Raw genomic sequence first — 20,627 nt, forward strand, 5'->3', positions numbered from 1 at the left:
CTTAAGGCTCAGCCCCGGTTATTCTTTATTCATTTATACATGGCGCTGTGATTTCAGCTGCTTATATCAGTTCTCTTTTACTATTTGTATTAAGGTTCAGAAGACTCTCAACCCTCTTTCTTAATATGAGGACGTCTCCTGATGGCGTGTGGACTGACGTTTCGAAACAAGTTCATTTAACTCAAGATTTTGGGAGTTTGCAGTTGGAACAACTTTCTGAAAATAAGTTTAGACAACTGGAAATGGAAATTTACAAATCTTATATTTATTCAACTGATGCTAACTTGTTTTTGCAGTTGAGCTCCAAATGATTCCCAAACCTCCAAAATACGTCTTCCTTCAAAAGCCGATTATAGTCGTCTTCATTGTGTCCTGCATCATGAACCCTCCCTGCACAGCCCATCAGTAATAAACCCGTATGCTATCCCCAATTCCTTAATCACGCGTTAAACCACACACCCCCGCACTAATTAAACCGCTCCGTTACCAATCACACGATCGATCGGCTCTCACAGTGGAACGCGCCGGGCGACGGCATCGGGCCGTCGCTCAGGTCTTTGGCTGGAGGTGAATATATGGATCCGTTCACGCATCTCTGAGGAGGATGAGGTCCGTCGGAGACAAGAGGCTCTCCAGAGAGTACCTCTGCTGTGTATATATATATTATTTATATATATATATAAAATGTAGTATATTGATGTTGTAACTTTACCGGAGCAATTAGAGAGGAGCATTCTAACATTGCTGTGTGGTCGCTCAACATCTGGGCTGTTTGCTTAAAGCCAGTCTGTTAAAACGGGGAGATTTTCCTGATTAAGGGTGTGTTTTCGATGCGCTTCCTGGTGCACGGGGGTGTCCGGTGTGTAACGACTGGAATGGGAAACAGCCAGTTTGACCAGATCTGTAGTGGCACTCGTCCAACTGGACACGGAGCTCAACGCGGTGACGTCATCTCCATTTCCACTGTTTCCTGAGTGAAAAGCCAAACCGATGCAGGTGAAACATTCACTGCCCAGATAGAGGTCGACTTTTTAAACTCCTACCAACATGGAAGGCTTCAATAAACTATCATTCCACTCGGCTATTTCTCAAATACAGACAGACCCAAGAAAAACGTTATCAATGTCTCTCAAGCCGTTCATTTTGAGTTGATTTCTACCCCTGTGGACTAAAGTGGTCTCTACCACCAGCTGGGCGTGTCCACGGTGGTCTTGTCTCTGCTGGAGAACCTGGGTCTCTCCACGGTGGTCTTGTCTCTGCTGGAGAACCTGGGCGTGTCCACGGTGGTCTTGTCTCTGCTGGAGAACCTGGGCGTGTCCACGGTGGTCTTGTCTTTGCTGGAGAACCTGGGTCTGTCCACGGTGGTCTTGTCTCTGCTGGAGTCCGGGCTGAAGGAGCTTTTGGGGAACCTGCATGACGGGAGGAGACAACGTAGTTTCAATAAATTCGTCGCCTCACAACGTTTTATCAATCCGACCCCAACAAGCCGTCCCTGATTAAATTACGGCTGACAGGCGATTCTCCGGAGCGCCACGCTGACCCGTGGTGCTGAACTTCTCCAGGCACGATAGACTGCAGAAGAAAGGACTCATTTGAACGATGACATGCTGTTAATTGGAAGTCGGTGTGTTTGGGGCGCGGCCGTTACAGCTGTTATTAGTAGCTGTCACCAAGTTAAGACGAGGCTGCAGAATCCTTCTTCTTCTTCTTCTTCTTCTTCTTGTTATCAGGTAGCTGACAGAACAACGTCCAATGAGAGTAAGAAAGGGCTTCGTTTAATGCGCTGTAGTCCTGCAGGCACCACAATGCTGCATGAGGAGCTTTTAACTGGGCCTGAACCCCGGTCCCAGTGTAGTCCTGATCCTCTGTGCGAGCCGGTCTCCCCCCCCCTCCCTCCCTCCCCGGCCGTCTCTCACGCTGCGTCTCTATTGTGTCCAGGTGAAGCAGATCATGGAGGAGGCGGTGACTAAGAAATTTGTCCACGAGGACAGCAGCCACATCATCGCTCTGTGCAGTGAGTACGCCCTTCTCTTTCCTCTCTGAACACGCACACGCACACACACACACGCACACACACACACGCACACACTGTTTGAAGCCTTCAGCAGGTGATGCTTCTCCGTCAAGGAGAAGTCACCGCGTCTCCGACTCGCTGCTGCATCGATGGGAAGTTAATACTCGCAGTGGAGCCGATGGAAACCAATTATAGAGACAAGCTGGACAAAACCCAGGCTGTGTGCGCGTGTGTGTGTGTGTGTGCGCGTGTGTGTGTGTGTGTGTGTGTGTGTGTGTGTGATGGTCAGGGACACAGGGGTCGCCCCCCCTGACTGAGTGTGGCGCTTGCAGTGTGTGTGACTCACAGCTTCCATGTTCCACTGTGCCAGATGACCGGTGACGTTAGAGAAGCATTTTGAACAGTAACTCACTCAAATCTGCTTTTAACAAAGGATGCGAGCAATTTGAGGTGTTTTTATTTTCGTGTTTTGCCCACAAAGAGCTTTTATAATATGTGCAGTTTAAAAATATGTGGAGTTTGAATGATTTTTAAATATATGGTTTTAATGCAACGCATCCTTCTTCCTGTTTCATGTGCTTCTCGTTGCATCAAAGTCTCTCAAACTTCCTGTTTCATCGTGAAAACAGACGTAACTGGAACTTTTTTGTCATCTCTAGGAGTTATCGTTTTGTTTTTATTACCCTTTGGAGCCTGATTTATTTTGAACTTTAACAGATATCAGACACGATCATCGATGGATCTCCGACTGGATTTGTTTGTGTTCTTATCTAATCTGATCTCGCTGTGGATGTTGATCAGATAAAGTGTCGGCCTGCAGGCTGATCAGGAGACTCTCCGGGAAGACGCAGGGTCAAAGGTCAGATGATAATGATACTCAGAGCAGGAATGAGTCACTGCCGACTCGCCGTCCCTCCCAAATAATCTGCTGTTTGTCACCAGTGAAGATTTATCAGTCTGGAGTCCTTTTGTCGACACACGAGCTTCAAGTTCTCTGAGAACGTCTGACATTGTGTTGTTGACGAGAATAGTTGATGAGCACAAAGGCCGCCCCGTGTTTCTGCGTCTGCGTCTTTACGTCGACGCACTGGCTTCACTTCCTGGTTGTAAAGTCCTGCGTGTGTTGCAGAGCGATTCGCCTCCAGAACAACAGGTGGAGTCACGTGTTTTGTTGAAGACGACCTGGAGAGTCACGTCTTTGTGTGTGGAAGTCGTTGGTTGCTTTATTTATGTATCATAGACTTTATTGCCCCGTGCATCCACACTGCTGCTCTTCATCAAGGACACATTTGTCCCGTATTTTCCTCCACGACTTTGTTCCCTCGTTTGTGGAGATCTCCCTCCATGAATCAGAGGCCGTCCGGCATCCTCATAGTCCGCCAATGACGGCTCGTACAAGCGCTCATATTTAAAAGCTCTTCAATCTGATCCGTTCTCTCGTAAACGTTCTTCCTTTTAATAACGGCCGTATTGTGCTGTGAAAACGGAGACGTGAGACTCCGTAAAGGACGTAGTCAGCGACCAATCACAGCCTGGTGCTGCAGGACGCTACGTAGCTTTAGACGCTAGTCTAGAAAAATGGGTTGACGCTCACAAGGAGGTGTGAAAAGACACGCAAAGGACACGCAAGGGACTCTTGCGTCTGCGCCGCTCTGAAAACGGAGAAGCATAAACTAGGCTTTAGTAACAAACAATGTAACCAGCAATGTTAAGCAGCGCTGTTAAGCAGCGCTGTTAACTAGCGCTGTTAACTAGCGCTGAGTTTACGTGCGACTCGTCTCCTCATTCCCCCTGCAGGCTCCTCTCAGAGGTTTGCTGATGGACTCGTGTGTGTAGATTGTCATCATGAACCCTGTCCTCGGAGACACAGACGGAGGACGACTGCTAATTAAATGCGAATGATTTTTTTTGCATCACTGAGGTACAGTTGCTGCGTCGCCCACGAGGCCTTCAGATGTGTTACTGTGCGGCCGAAGACGAGAGGACGTCTGCGTCTGGAGAAGGACGAGGAAGACACCAGGTCAACTCGGGTAGTTCGCCATCGAGTCCCAAAGGTGAATCCCGTGGAGTTTGAGGCGAACATCACGCAGGAAGCAGACGGCCAGAGGTCCCCTGGTGTGATGGACCCAGAGAACGAGGGAGGAACAGAGGGAAACGTCTCTTCCCAGCCGCCCCCCCCCCCCCCCCCCCCCATTAGCGGTCTCCCTCCCTTGGTAATTGATGCATTAACGCACAGCCACAGTGAGCTTTCTAAAGGCTGTGGATAAAAGCACCGGCGTAACGCGATTACTGGACAGAGAATCCGCCCCTCGCTCCTTCCCAAGCAGGCGCCTTAATACCTTTTTTTTTTAAAATAATGTTCTCACTTATTTGGTAAACGATAATTGAACAAAAAGGCTTCCGGAAGAAGTGCTGCGTTTCGTGCAAATGCGTCTCTGCGTGGACCTCCGGCCGCCAGAGAGAACGTCTTCATCAACGGTGCCAGTGCTTCTCCTCTGTGAGCTGCACGCGGTGGACGTAACACTGGAAAATAATCACCAACAACAACAACAACAACAACACAGTCGGCTGTGATGCCGGGAAAACCAGCGCTTTACGAGTGCACTGGTCTTCCTTCACCGCTGCCCTCGGGGGCCTCGGAGGGAGAGCGGAGAGGCTTGAGGGGTTTATCTTCGGCGCTCGGAGCTCTTTTGCGCGGTTCATTCACAGCAGATCCGCCTGTGCACATCGTCCTCTTCACCGCGGAGACGGCAGAGCCCTCAAACCCAGGCGGAGATAAAAAAGGAAAGCGGAGAAGCCTCGGTTAGATTTGTGACAGGAAGCAGGACACATTTCACTTTGCTGTTGGATCTTATCGTACGAACCTCTGGTTGCAGCTCGTGGTTTTACGTCACGCTGTTGCTCCCGAATAAAGTTCAAAGGTAAAAGACTCGTTTTGCTTTCAGTCAACGAAGGTCACAGTAGAGACGGCACCGATGGATGGAAGCAGCGAGCGTTTGGTGAATTTGGAGGAGCGTTTGTGCTGAGGTGGAAAAAGGTGCACCTGGAGATCATTAGCAGGGCCGATGAAGACAGAGACGATGGACGGAGTTCTCCGGTGTCACATCGTCGGTTTTACACTTTTAAAACTACATTTGACAAATTCCCTCCTTCCCGTCCAGGACATCCGTAGCCAACGAAAGTTTCAGCGATTATTTATTTAATTCGATAGAGAAATGAATTTTTCCCAGTTTGACTGGAACATTGATTTATTTGATCTGCATTATAATTCAAAGTTACAAAGAATCTGGGTTTTGTAATATCACACAAGTGTAAGTTTACTTACAGTAAAGTGAGCGTTCTGTGATTGGTCCTTGTATCCACACTCCTGACTATTCATTTTATTTTGTACAGCCCTAAATCGCAGCAGCTTTATAGTCGGTACACAAGCAACACCCTCTGTCCTGGGACCCGATACGCATCTCACTGTGTGAAAAGGAGCAAAAAGCTCCTTTGGTCGACACAACAACATTGTTATGGAGACATTTGCTTTGATATTTCATTGTTTCCTGCTTGACCGCGACGTTTCCGTTACATTAAACCACTAGAACCTCGAAAAATCAGGTAAAAAAAGGCGTCTCTGATAATTGCTGTAACCTGGACGATGTTAAGCTATGATGCTAAGCTACGATGCTAAGCTAGCTCTGAGTTATGTCTCGTGTAGTAACTGTTTGGATAGCTCACCTCTTCTGATGCAAACACAGCATGTAGTTCAGTACGAGCTGTGATGGATGCCTTTAATAAGCCTCCACCTTCAGGTTGGCGGATTCGTGCTGTGGATGTTTGTAACATAATAGTTTATTACTGTTAGATTTAACCGCTGTTTGATTTGTAGCCCTCATACCTTCGTGCCTTCGAGCCCCCCCCCCCTCTCCACACACACACACCTTGACATCCATCAATAACGACAGGGAAGGTTCGGCCGTGAAGCTCTGGCTCAAAGCGCTGGTTGAAATGCGTCACGTTGCATAAATCCAGAATCTTTGACACAAAGCAGCACTCACACCTCCAAGGTCTGTGAGAGGGGGTTTGTTTCAGAGCGGCTAAGGCCGAGCCGCTTATCAGATGAGCATCGTGATCAAAGGAGGTTATAAACCGTGGTTTGACACATTTGCTTCCATATAATCGCTAATTAAGCGATTTAATCGCTTTACGGTTTCACAATAAAAGTCTCCTGTTCATTCTGCTGCTTTTTCTTCCTCTTTGCAGAATTAGCAGACGTGTTTTACTGAGAAGTAGACACAAACAAATCTCAGCCAATTTGGTGATATATCAACTCTGCTGTAATCTTTTCACAATAAAAGTCCGGCAATTACTTCTTTTGTTTTGTCGCGGCTTCCTCTTCCTATTGTGAATCAAAGATTCTGTGATAGAAACACCTTCCTGTAAAGTCTATAAAAGTTGTTTTAAAAAGCGTTTATTATGAGGCATCAGTAAAGGTGTGTTTGTCATTATTAACTTAACAGCACTCGGCAGGTCCTGAGCTCATATTACATATTTAGTCCTGTCAATAATCCTTCAGCTACTATAATACGATAATAGACCACATGCCCTTATGTCTGATTTAAACGGACCCCGTTCCGCTATTTTTAGAGTCTGAACCTGTCTGACTGGATGAGTCACGCTGCCACTCCTCAGCTCGGTGCAGATAGAAAAATCACATTTTAGAACGCAGTGTCAGGGCGGGTAAAGGGGGGGCAAGAGAGACCTGAGACGGACCCTGGGAATGTGGTCAGGTGACAAGGCCGTGTCTATGCAGCAGGTTTCTGCAGCTCTTCTGTCACTCAAAGGTTTTCGTTTTATTTGGGTGTTGGATGGAGCCTCATAAATACGGATCAAGCGTCAGAGGAAAACAAAGCGAGAGTCTGCCGTTCATTTTGAAAGAGGTAATAAGCCGATCCTCCTCTCACAAATAAATAGTTTCATTCATCAGCAATAAAGTGCACGCCCTTCAACCCCGTAGAGAAGATGCCAAATGCAATCACAAGACCCGCCTTCAATATGAAACGAACTTATTATATCGGCGCCTCCGAAGAAAAATGTGAATCTCATACCCAGAAATCCTGTGAGGCAAAATAAATGAATCACATGTGGTATTTACCAGCCAGGATTTAATCTCCTCCTCTGGGCTCACATCTCCCATCAGGGACGTCACTTCATTCATGCAGACAGGGACATTTTTAGACTTTTCAATTATGATGAGTGTGCTTTCTTTCACAACAACGCGCAGTGCAGCTTTAATTGATGTTACCGGAGTCATGTGATTTACCCTGAACTCTAACATCAAATTTCTTTGACTTTGATTAGTTTTACAAAAAATGTAACCCAATGGAATCTGCAATGGTGGATCAGAAGTGTTGGATACTTATTGAACTATCTACATATTTAGTCTTCTCTGCTTTGTCTTCGGAAGCCTGAAGTTCAGTCAAAGTTTCACAGAACTGTCGTCACATGACTGTCGGTCTGAGAGAATCAATCACGGCTTCACCGAGCGCCTCGGAAATCAATCTTCTTCTTTTTTTATCTACAGAATCTGCTTCAAGCAAACGGTTCGTTTCAGGCGAGACTGAGAGAGGCGTGTGGGATAAAACGGTTTTAATCCTCCCTCCCTCTCGCTGCCTCTCACGACTTTTCCTGCCCTCCTGCGTGGGATGGGGGAGGACGTTGGGAGGGGAGATGGAGCGGAGGTGGTGTAACGGTGGTCAAGCCGGGGTTGGCATGGCGACTGATCCGCATCCGGTTGCCATTTGGGAAAAGTGCGCATGCTGCGCGCGGCGGCGCTTCAGCTTCCCAATGTGGCGTCCAAGAGAGGGGGCGGGACTAAAAAAACGTCCTTTACGAGGTAATGAAATATATTGTGAAGTAAAGGAGCAGTTGGTCGAGTCAAGATGCAGAAAGAAACCGAGACGCAACGTGATTTGATTGCATTCGGTTTTAAAATCAGTTAATCTGCTAAACACACACACACACACACACACACACACACAGAGTCAATCTCTCCAGGCCTTTAATCTGTGTGTGTGTGTTATCACCTCGTGATTGGCGCCTCCTCTTTGCACCTCTTCCTCCACTCTCTCACGCTTCCTCCGCTCACCCCGTGGCTTCGCACGCCGCCTCTCACGCGTCTCTTTCCTCCTTTTCACACGGCTCTTTTCCAGCGTTTCATCAGGGGGAGCGATGCTGTTCAGGTTGCGTCAGCGCTTTCAGTTGTGGGAAATCGCAGCATGTTGTTTAACGCAGAACCGGACCAGGGTTTATCTGAAAAGGCTCTTTTCTGAATGATAGAGAAGCTTTTATCAACGCTGGATGAGTCATTAATGAGTTATTATGAACAACTTAAATAAGGCCTTTAGTCCATCGGGGAGATCACATAGAGCTTTGTAAGCTTGTTGTAACTTTATTGATCACATGACTTTTAATACATTTATTAGAAAATTAAAGTTTTCCCGTCTCAAGTTCATCTTCAAGCCACACTTTTGATGTGGGAAGGACATCCGGTCATCATCGCTCCATACGGGCCGAAAAGAGACGTCCTCCACAGGTGCCACTAAAAGCCCGACGCTGGAGGAGGAGGCGGGACAAGGCGTATCCTTAAGGTGTCACTCAGATGAAAGCATTCTGTATCGGCGTCTCGTTGCAAAGTGACACTTCAGTTTAACGTGAAGCAGCGTCGTCCCTTCGTGGAACGTCTCCATTTGCCGCTGTGATGTATGAATCCCCCCCAGCGTGACTGAGCGGACCCCCCCCCCCCCCCCCCCCTCTAAAGTGGCATCGTGTCACATTACGGAGAATCAAGCCTCCACCTCCGTGACACGCGGTGATGCAGGAGGGGGGGCCGCTGTGTCTGTTTGCATGGGGCTTCTCACGGTGGGGGGGGGGGGCAACGATGTGTGAGGTCTGAGTGTGTGACGTCACCGTGGAGCCAGATGTGCGTTTAGATGTTCAAACCTTAAAGTCTCTCAGGTGCACATTGGTGTTAACGGTTAAGTTAAGCATGTTTACACGTCTGTCTGTCTGTCTCTCTGTCTGTCTGTCTGTCTGTCTGTCTGTGCCTCCATAAACCCTCCCGTCGGGCGCCGCCCTCTTTAACAGACCCTTCACAAAGGTCCCAGTCGCCTCTGATTGGCTTGTCAGAAAAAAATGGTTCACTTTTGCAACCTAGCAGCCCAAGAAGTGAGACGGTTTTGTCTTATTTCAGTTTGTGGTTTGATAGAAACAAACCGATATTAAAACGTATCTCCCGTTTAGAGCTAACTTTGTTTGATGATAACCAAAGTAGTCACTTTCTCATCACTTTAAGTCCATTCTGGTCCCAGTTTCCGGCCCACAATTCATTCAAATTGCAATCTTTTATTTCAGAATAAATCAGGGGTTTTGTAGCCTCTTTCTCTGAATCGCCTCCCACTTCTCCAACTTGTTCCCAGCGATTCAAAACGTTCTTTTGGTTCTGCACATTTGGCGTTTATGAAATAATCCACCATTGTCCCTTTGAACAGGATCAAGAATATGCACACGTTGTACATAACAACACTTTAAATACAGAAACATTGGTGAAAGAGAATCATCAGCATCTCCTGCCACCATCGGCGGCCGGCAAATGGAGACGCTTCCTCGCGTTACTGTTACACACTTTGTCGATCCGTCAAAGTGAGGAATGAGGAGCAGCAGCAGAAATCCTCCGAGCAAGAATAACCGCCAGCGTTCTTTGATTTAACGCTTGTGATTTCTCGAGAGGTCCATGAGGTGAGGCGACGCTGCACAAAAAGACAAACAGTGATTCGTAGACTTAAAGTCTTGTATTCACTCCAAACTAAATCCGACAAAACGTCAGCATAAAACATGAACTCCTCCTCGGTAACGTCCCCCTCTCAACCCTCTTAAGAAAACCTCTCATTCTACCGGCCCTCTCAGTCCTGGACCTGGTTCTCCTGCAGCTCCCTTCCCTCCGGAGGGTCCAGCACCGCGTCCTCTCTGGAGGAGGAGACGCTGCTGCTGTGCAGAGATGTTGGCAACTGATAAATAATCCTTTGCATAAAATGCAGGAGGATTATTTCATCAAAAGAAAAGAGCAACATGATAATGATCACTTTTTCAAATCAATGCCATGACGTGTGCGTGTATCAACAGCCTGCAGCTAATTAGTTTAAACAAGTAGACCGTTGAAAGGAGAATTTAATGGTTTGAATATTTCCCTGAAACAAGCCTTCTTTTGTGTGTGTGTGAGGAAGCGAAAACTTTTAGAAAATACGACGAACGCCGTTTCGCCTCCTGAGAGATTCCCTCGATTCCGCATCGGTCGCTGATGTCCAGCCTCAGGAACGCAGCTACAAACCTTCTGCAACCTTCAGTACGAATGAAATCAGGCAAAAACACAGTTGATTGTTTCTCAACAAAGTCCTTCAGCTGTTATTACACCGCAGAAGATAATCTGATTAAATCTGCTTTAAAGCCCGTGAATCAATCCCACCCACCTGTGTTCTTCATTAAGCGCGTAACAAAGGTAACTGCTAACCCACCGGCACAGGAAGAGGTGAATGATAATGAACAATTTACCTTATTTCAAGTCCTGTTTGCAGATGCAGAGGACGGCTGATGTGTTCTGGCAGAATAAAGCTCCTTCTTGTTGTAAAGAAAAAAACAAACAAATTTTGACAAAATACTTGGAGTGGCACACGGTGGTACTTTGTATGAAGTACTTGGGTTGGTTCCGAGTAGTCTCTGCGAGCCGGTGAGACCTGACTGCTAGCGTGAAGAGGAAGCGGATCAGGACGTTGTTCTGGCCTCCGTCTCCAGACGCGGTGTCCAGTTCTCACGACACGTTCTAGGTTGGAACCGTTGGAAATACACCCACTCCAACTGGAGTCGTCTTTCAAAGTGTCAGTTTGCTGCCTCTCAAAGACCCACAGCAAAGATTATTTAGTGTTATAATTAACTTCTAAGTGTCTGTCGGAGAAGAACTTTGTTTGTATTCAAAACTTCTCGTTAATTATGAGAATTTAATTTCAATTATTGAGATCGCGCTTCAAAAATGAGCAATTAAAACAATGTCTCACTGGCAAAAAAGCATCTTCCCTTTTCGTGATTATGGAAAACGACACCGTGTGTTATCACAGTTATGCAGATGACACACAAATCTACACTTATATCACCAGATGACTGCAATGCAATACAGGGGCACTGTAAATGCATTGGACAAATCAACAACTGGATGTGTCAAAACTTTCTTTAACTTAACAAAGATAAAACAGAAGTAATTGTTTTTGGTAACAAGGATGAACGATTGAAAGTCAGCGCTGAGCTTCATTTGCTGATGTTAAAAAAACACAAACCAAGGTAGAAATCTACGTGTAATTATGGATTTGGAAAAACTTGTGCATGCATTTATCTTCAGTAGACTAGACTATTGTAACAGTGTTTTTACATGTCTTTGTAAAGTCCATCAAAAAGCTGCAGGTGATCCAGAACGCTGCAGCTCGAGTCCTCATGGGACCAGGAAAGTGGATCACATGGCTCCAGTTCTCAGGTCTTTACACCGGCTTCCTGTCAAACAAAGAATTGACTTCAAAGTCCTGCTGTTAGTTTATGAAACACTGAACGGTTTAGGGTACATTTCTGATCTGCTGATGCCTTATGAACCTGGAACCTGGTCTACTTTCTGTTCCAAGAGTCAAAACTAAACATGGAGAAGCAACGTTCTGTTTTTCTGCTCCACACATGCAGCTCTGCTGAGTCCCAAATTGACTGTTTCTGCAATTCGGAATCCTTTAAAGACATTCTGAAATTATACTGCCAATTTGATTCTATCTTTAATCTTTCAACATCTTTTTCGTCCTTTTTGTGACAGATGTGTCATCTGTTTGTAATCCAGAAATCTCATCGCTTTATGTTTGGACGTTTTTAATGGTTTTATGTGAAGCACCTTGTTGTTGAAATGTGATATACAAATAAAATGTCCTTGCCTCACTGAGGGAATAAATTAGGTGAGAAGTAGTAATTTCCTCATAGACGTCTATGGGAGCAGAGGAGTCGCCCCCCGGTGGTCACTACAGAGAATGCAGCTTTTAGCGAGGAAGCTTCGGCTTCACTCTTCAGAACCAGAAGTGGCCTCTTGCTTCACACCCTCTGCTTAATCTCAGTGGTATGTCTTTGTGTATTGAAATACTTTAGCGTCAGTGTACTTTAAGGTCCGTAATAAAAAATAAAATGAGCACAAAGATCCTTTGTGTGCATCCAACGCCGCAGCGAGGCTCTGACCTTCTCCGGCTGACCGCTGTGGGAGTGGAGGAATGACGGCAGGTCGGTCCAACAACAACACGAGCTCCATGTGGCAGAAAAGCCCGTTAAAATGGTAACAAAAAATAGCCTAGTGCTATCGTGCTTTGAGGCTGTGAAGAGCCAACATTTCAGTTATATCGGCGCCCCCCCCCCCCCCCCCGGTGAAATGTCTCTCTGCGTGAACGTCAAAAAGGCCACCGGCCGAGACTCACCGCTTCACTGTGAGCGCGTGCACGTGTCCTCCAGCTGTGTCCACATTACTCACAACCGGTGTTTTCATGTCGCAAACGTTAATCTGAGGATGCCTCTGATCAGCGGGAACACCTGACGCTTCGCTTCCGTCTCTCGTGGCTTCTGAATCCCGTCATAATTGGGAAAATTGAAATGTAAAAAGCCGTCATCCACTGCTCTCTATTCACTTACTGAACATCATGTTCATGTAGAGATTGAGACCATAAACTCATGTTAGCAATGTTCACTGAATAATAATAATAATAAATCAAGAGCGTAGTCGTTTTCTCTTTTTGACTTCTATGGGACCGGAGGAGTCGCCCCCTGCTGGTCACTGCAGAGAATGCAGCAGAATGCACGTTGGAAACTCGTTTGAATTGAATTACTTCAGAAGTCTTTTTGAGAAGTTTTCAGGGACATTTTGACAGATTTGAACTTTAGCGTGCGTCCCTGTGGGATAATTAAATAAAACTTTCACAGCCACCGCTCAGGACTACAGGAAAGCCGCGATCGATACTGTGACGGAGACTAATGCGTCTCAAGTTGTGTAATTCAGATTTCAGCTTCCATATTTCAGCTGATGTTGTTCTCACACGATACTTACAAACCACTTTTATATAATCATAGCCACAAGATTATTTCCCACTACGGTACTAGTATTTCTTTGCAGCATTTTCTCAATTTCCTCAATTGTCATGTGATAATAAGTGCCGCTCTGGATGCGTGCTGCGGTCCGCTGTGTATCAACACTCATAAAAGCACCGGAGATGACGGTTAATGACGAGTGTTGAAAGTGCGCATGGGAGCGTCTCTGAATTGGGTCTTCAGCACCAGCAGGTTCTCACCTCCCTCAGAGAGGGTTCAGCATCTGGCCTCGTACCAGATGTTCTGCTCTCACATCAGAGAGACGCGGTTGTGTTTTCCCTCTGCCTGCAGTCACACATGGTGACAAACATTTGCTGCTGGTGAATAATTCCTGTGTGGCACTAAATCGGAATTGTTAACGATTCATCTTGTGGAACCATGAAGTCAAAATCTATGATTTCTATAGTTCACTGATAATAAACCGATTTTTAGCGGTAGCGGCTTTTTTGTTATATATTTTTACATTTTTTTACCCCATACAGCTGCAATTAAACCTATTCCTGATCCAAAGGGGATGTAGTGGACTCCCCAGTCATCATTTCCACTGGTTAAATACATAACGTACTGCTTCATTACTTTCCTTCTACTTTTCCTTTCTATTTCTGTCCGTCCATCCGCTGGCAGGTCATTACACCGGCACGAGTCTCCTAATGAGCCCATTAGCCGCTTCGGGCCGTCTCTCCCCTCTTACTCACCGATCTCTTGCTTTTACTTTCACTCACCACACTTTCCCAGTTGGGCCCATCGCGTCCTTCTTCCAACCCCCCCAATCGCTGAGGTCAATTCTCACCGGTTACCCGTCGTAACGCCATTCTATGAGTTCAGGCACCTTTAGGTGTGTCTTATTTGGGTTACTAATAGTAACAGTTTACCATGTATTGTTTATTGGAGGCCTGTTTGCCATCAGCAGCCACAGTAGCGCTGTGTTTGTGTCCCTTCCGTCTGGCAGGAGGCTGAGGTCCATCAGGACTAAGACCTCCCGCCACACCAACAGCAGAGCCCGGACCCCCACTGACTGACTCTGACATCCCACCGGTCACTCCCCTTCACACTGCACACGTCACTTTACTGTCATTTCTCACTCGTCACTTTGTCACTTGTTCGCTGGTGCACTTTATGCTTAATATTTTTTAACTTTTTTAATATTTAAAATTTTTAACTAACTTTATTCTCTTGTTTTATACTAACCCATATCCTTATTCTACTGACCCATTGCATTAGCATTTCATTTTACTTTATTTTATCACTTACTGTCTTGTTGTCTATTGTTACACTGTCTGCTGTCGCGCACTAACCGCCACGACAAATTCCTTGTATGTTTGACATATTTTGGCAATAAATGATTCCTGATTCCTGAATGGAGGTAATACCTCTCCTCACAGTGCAGGTCGGGGAGAATACGTGTGTTCTAAAGGGCAGCGTTTCCTTTGCACAGCGGCCGCGTGACGCCTGCCGATGTCTCTGCTTCTCAGCACGGAGCGGCTCTATTAATAACACATGCACAGCTGTTCTTTTCAGATTTAGGCACCAAGATTTCATTTTTGCCTGTTTTCTCTCTCACACACACACACACACACACACACACACACAGATCTCACACATTACACAACTTGACTCCCACATTCACGCGAGCTAATGTGGGAGAGTTGTGTTTTCCGTTTAAATGCTGCAGATAAGTTTTGGACTCCTACACATAGAACAGAGTTACACAACATGTTAGCTCGCACCACGCCGAGGGCGGAGCCAAAGAACCTCCCGCGGGTTCCTATCAATAACGGGCTCTTATCAATAACGGGTTCCTATCAATAACGGGCTCCTATCAATAACGGGCTTGTTGGAAGTTGAACGGCTCAAACTGACTCTCGACCATTTACTTTTTTCATTTATTAAATCCTTTCATTTCTTATCTCGTTCTGATGGTATTGGTCGGTTTCATGGATTAACCCATCGTGCTGTTTGATCAGCGCCTGTCTGATTGACGACCCCGGCCTTCTCTCCCCAGCCGCCATCGAGGCCTGCCTGGGTCACCTGCTGAAGAGGCGGGCGGCCGGCTTCCTCCGCAGCGACAAGATCGCCGCCCTCTTCACCAAGGTCGGCAAGGTCTACGACACGACCGGCGACGTGTGCCGCAAAGTGCAGGAGCAGCTCCAGCAGCAGGCCGAGCTCACCAGGTGGGTCCGAGGGCCGATCGCACGCAGCGGCCCGAGGGCCGATCGCACGCAGCGGCCCGAGGGCCAATCGCACGCAGCGGGCCGAGGGCCTTTGTTATTTTACAACATAAATGATGACCATGGGGCAAAACCATGACCACATAAAAGAAATACATCAGCATATATATATATTTATATATATATATATAAATATATATATATAAATATATATAATATATATATATATGATATATATATATAATATATATATATATATATATATATAATATAATATATATTTAGATTTAATATTTATATTTATATATAATATTTATATATATTATATATATTTTATATCTATATATATATATATATTTTTTTTTAATATATATATTATATATATATATTTTATATAATTTATATATAAACGTTAATACATGAATACATTTATAAATACATTTTAAAAATACCGTTCTGTATATTCTGTTCAGGCGCTAACAGGTGCCCCCCCCCCCTCCGCCTGCTCTTTGTGTAACATTCATTTAGCGTTGTCAACGTTGTGCCCTTTCGTCGAAGGCCAGGTCATAATCTCCACCCAGCTGCAGGTCCTCCCTTCATCTGTGTGCACACTGCGATAAGCCTCGGGTTCCTTTCTGTGTGTGTCTGTGTGTGAGCTTGTTGTGTTACCTGCTGTGTGTGTGTGCGTGTCCACAGAGTATGATAAACTGCTTGATCTGCGGGCACTTAGGTACCAGCCGAGCTGTTTGCGCGGCCATTAATTGTCCATTAGCCTGAGCCACATGTCTCTCTGCAGAGAGAGGCTTCCCTAAATGGAGGGGGGGGGCTTTAGTGCAGCAATCGCACACACACACACACACACACACAAAGAAGCACAAACAACGGAGCGCAGGCGGAGCGGTGTGGCGAGGCGTCGAAGGGAACCGCGGTGTGACGGGTCGTGACATCGTGAGCTAAGCGTGTTCCATCAACTCATCGGCCTTCATTTCCCCTCACACACAGCAGCCAGGCCGTAGTGTGTGTGTGTGTGTGTGTGTGTGTGTGTGTGTGTGTGTGTGTGTGTGTGTGTGTGTGTGTGTGTGTGTGTGTGTGTGCGTGCACGAGAAGCATTGCTGTCATCCCACCTCGGGGCTCCATCTCTCATTTACCCTGGTTACTATGGCAACGCAGCGGTTTGCGCCTCCGGCGTCGAAAAGAGAGACGGGGAGAGAGAGTATGAGCAGACGCCAGCAGTGGAGTAAAGAGTTATGTGTGGGGGGGGGAGGGGGGCGCTTGGTGAGGGTCTTGTATTTGAGCCGAGCTTCTTCAGATGGTTATTTCAGGCTCTGAAAAGGAGTCAGTCTGCACACACCTGCGAGTTCACAGAGCCTTCAGACTACAGAAATACAAACGATGATGCACACGCTCGACACACACACACACACACGCACACACCTCAGTTCTACTCTTTCACTTTGTTTTGTTTTTGCAACCGGTGAACAGGAAGTGACCATTTTAGGACTGAGGACAGCGTGTTGTCCTTAATGCACTAAATCAACATCATGATGATGAAGACTTGAAACTAGAGACTGAGACCATAAACTCATGTTTACAATGTTTACTGAGGGAATAAATCAAGAGAGAAGTAGAGTCATTTCCTCATAGACGTCTATGGGAGCAGAGGAGTCGCCCCCTGCTGGTCACTACAGAGAAGTAGAGTCATTTCCTCATAGACGTCTATGGGAGCAGAGGAGTCGCCCCCTGCTGGTCACTACAGAGAAGTAGAGTCATTTCCTCATAGACGTCTATGGGAGCAGAGGAGTCGCCCCCTGCTGGTCACTACAGAGAAGTAGAGTCATTTCCTCATAGACGTCTATGGGAGCAGAGGAGTCGCCCCCTGCTGGTCACTACAGAGAAGTAGAGTCATTTCCTCATAGACGTCTATGGGAGCAGAGGAGTCGCCCCCTGCTGGTCACTACAGAGAAGTAGAGTCATTTCCTCATAGACGTCTATGGGAGCAGAGGAGTCGCCCCCTGCTGGTCACTACAGAGAAGTAGAGTCATTTCCTCATAGACGTCTATGGGAGCAGAGGAGTCGCCCCCTGCTGGTCAATACAGAGAAGTAGAGTAATTTCCTCATAGACGTCTATGGGAGCAGAGGAGTCGCCCCCTGCTGGTCACTACAGAGAAGTAGAGTCATTTCCTCATAGACGTCTATGGGAGCAGAGGAGTCGCTGCCTGAACCCAAAACACTAAATATTTCCGTCTGGAGGTCTCGAACTTAGACGTCATCAAGTCCGACCCACAGGAATAATCCACAAATGTTGTAAATCAGATCGGTTCCATTCGACGAGGTCATGTGACCAGCCTAACGTGAGGATTTTACTTTCCACCTAATGAAGATTACGGAGTGGAGATGATGGTGCTTTCAGGTTTCATGTTTCTCGTCTCGGATGCAGACGTCACAGTGTGGTGGAGTTTACTCTTACGAGCGATGACATCACACCGTGTAGAGAAATAAATCCCCACTCAGCAGACATGGAGCCTCCGCAGGTGTGATTGAGAAGAGGTCTGTGTTTGTGACACACACACACACACACACAGGATGCTGGTGGGACTGCTGACGTCGTGACTGCGGCAGCCCCCCCCCCACAGACACACACTGGCAGCTCACGACGTGCCAGAGATCCTCCTCCCTTCCTTCCTGTTGAGACAGACTTCAGTCAGCTGATCTCATCCATCCTTCATACATTCATTGCTCCTGATGGTCAATCCTTCCCTTTGCTGACCTTCACCTCCATCCACTCATCTGTGGGCCGGGCTCTCCAGCTGTTTTCTGTTTAGAGCCAACTCGTAACTCCTGACTTGTTTCTCTGTGTTGGATCGTATTTGAAGTAGAATTTAGAGATGTTTTGTTTTGTTCAGATTAAACTGTATTATTCCCAAAACGGGTTTTGTGATTCAACAGAAGAATAAATATCAACATAAATAATAAGAAATATCAAGCGTCAAGGGCGTAATAATGGCACCAGCGGAAGATAAAATAGCCATCGTAGTAAGATAAATGAAGAAAAGGTACGACACACGAGACCGTAAAACCAATGATTCATAGTAACACCAATAAGAGAAGCGTATATCGCAAATTATCTGGATACTACAGGTGTGGAGGGGGGGGGGGTGCTCTCTCTCTCTCTTACACCTAATGACGTCACCCATAATCTCCCCCCCCCCCCCCTGCAGGAGAACCCAGAGCGCCGGCCACGAGCCTCTGAGGAGGCAGGGCTCCTCCTCCACCACCATCACCAGCCGCCCCCCCCAGCCGCTCTCCGCCCAGGCCATCAAACACATCTGGGTCCGCACGGCGCTCTTCGAGAAGGTCCTGGACAAGATCGTGCAGCACATCGTGGACAACTCCAGGTGAGCGGCCGTCCATCACAACTCACATCGAAGCTCAGCCAAAGTAATAAATGTCCTTCTGGAGACGTGTGACACATGTCCCAGCATGCATTGCAGCCTCTCTGCTCTCTTCCTGCAGTAAATACTATGAGAGGGACGCTCTGATGCACGACTCTGTGTTCGGCCCCATCCTGGCGGCGCTGCTGGGTGAGTGTGTGACGCAAACAGGAAGTACTGAATCCTCACGTCTTCTTGTTGAAACCAACCTTAGAAGACAAGTCCTTTCAAAATAAAACCTCTGAGAAAACAACTCCGGTATTAAAACAGTCAGACAAAAGAATTACCACACACACACAGAAACACACACACACACACACACACACACAGCAGAGTTGACGGTTGGAACCCCGGCTGCTTCACGTCCCACGTCAAAGTGTCCCTGAGCAAGACACCAACCACTAACTGCTCCCCGGGTTGTAAGTGGAAAATCATGGGTTAGAAATGCAATGTAAGTCACGTTTAGCGAGTCGGCTAAATGACCTGTAATGAAATAAACAACTAAACCAGGAGAAGACATGATGAGCGGCGGTCACAGGACTGAAGCCCCCTGGGGGGCAGAAGAGGAACCGCAGGGACAGAAATAGCATCTCGACTGATCATCACTATGAAACATGTGGCGTACAAAAAGGTGATTATAGTTTGTGTTTAGTTTGCTGTTGGGGCACATCGATAGAAAAAGAAAAACGTAATCTACAACTGATCAGAGCAACGCGTCAGTCTGATAAACACAGTAAATGTCAACGTGTAAAAGTACCTTTCTAAAATCACCACCCGAAGCAAAGAGAAAGACCTTTGGTGCAAAATGATTTACCAATTGAAAGTAAATAGAAATCATACACTCATTACTTAAGGACAACGTACACTTATTTACACATTTGTTTGCATATTTCTATGATTATATGATTACAGCTGCTCTTTAACTGGCTTTTAATACACAATAATTGGTGTTTATTTCATACAGTTAGTTTAGGGACAAAGTGTACTGTACCTTTAAGAAAGTGCCCTCTAAGAATGCTCCTAAAAAGACTCGACTATAAATACACCGTCTGCCAGTGCTGTGATTGGCCGACAGACTGTGTCATACAGCATGTCACAGGTAATAATACAATAACGCAATGTAATAATAACACATGCACGTACACGTGCACTGTGAGTGCCACAGGAAGCAGTTTTCAGGCCTGTCGACGTGTGTTGAGGACTCGTCTTTGCGTCCCCAGTGGGTCCCTGCGCTCTGGAGTACACCAAACTCAAGACCTCGGACCACTTCTGGACCGACCCGTCGGCCAACGAGCTGGTCCAGCGCCACCGTATCCACGGCGCCCACCGGTGCCAGGACGCCTCGGCCGGCCGCCGGCCCGCCCTCGGGGTGAGTGCGGAGTGCCGCGTGCGTTTCTTTCCGGTTTTGGGGGGGGGTCCGGCGCCGCGGCGGCGGCGTGGGACTGCGCTAACTTTCCTCCTCTCGCAGATCCGGAAGAGGCAGTCGAGCGTCAGCATGTCGGACGACCGGTTCGCTGCGTCGGCGAGAGAGTACGTGGAGTCTCTGCACCAGAACTCCAGGAGCCACCTCCTCTACGGCAAGAACAACGTGCTGGTGCAGCCGGTACGCGACCTCTGACCTCTGTGGCACACACAGAGCTCCTGTGGAGGAACACGAGACACATATGCAGAAAATAAGTGCTGCGCTTTGTAAAAACAACGCATGACGGGTTCATTCTTTACTACTTTAGACCGTGAGAAGTGTGAGAGAGAAGTGTCAATCCAAGTGAACGTTTAAGAGCAGAAATCCAACGTGGTCTCATAAATAAACCCTCAGCACAGACA

General features: G+C 46.9%; 1 protein-coding gene across 4 annotated transcripts in view; it reads left to right on the plus strand.

The window, feature by feature from the left end:
* sgsm2 (small G protein signaling modulator 2) overlaps positions 1-20,627 on the plus strand; it is a 38,639-nt gene that overhangs the window by 3,725 nt on the left and 14,287 nt on the right. For all 4 annotated transcript variants that reach the window (XM_078106688.1, XM_078106682.1, XM_040163191.2 and 1 more), the window contains exons 2-7: positions 1,939-2,014; positions 15,207-15,375; positions 18,591-18,767; positions 18,886-18,953; positions 20,024-20,172; positions 20,272-20,406. In XM_078106688.1, the coding sequence (XP_077962814.1) occupies positions 1,939-2,014; positions 15,207-15,375; positions 18,591-18,767; positions 18,886-18,953; positions 20,024-20,172; positions 20,272-20,406 (774 nt within the window). The remainder of the gene's footprint in view (positions 1-1,938; positions 2,015-15,206; positions 15,376-18,590; positions 18,768-18,885; positions 18,954-20,023; positions 20,173-20,271; positions 20,407-20,627) is intronic.

This window comes from Gasterosteus aculeatus, chromosome 1 (genome assembly GCF_964276395.1).
Source record: "Gasterosteus aculeatus chromosome 1, fGasAcu3.hap1.1, whole genome shotgun sequence".
NCBI lineage: Eukaryota > Metazoa > Chordata > Actinopteri > Perciformes > Gasterosteidae > Gasterosteus > Gasterosteus aculeatus.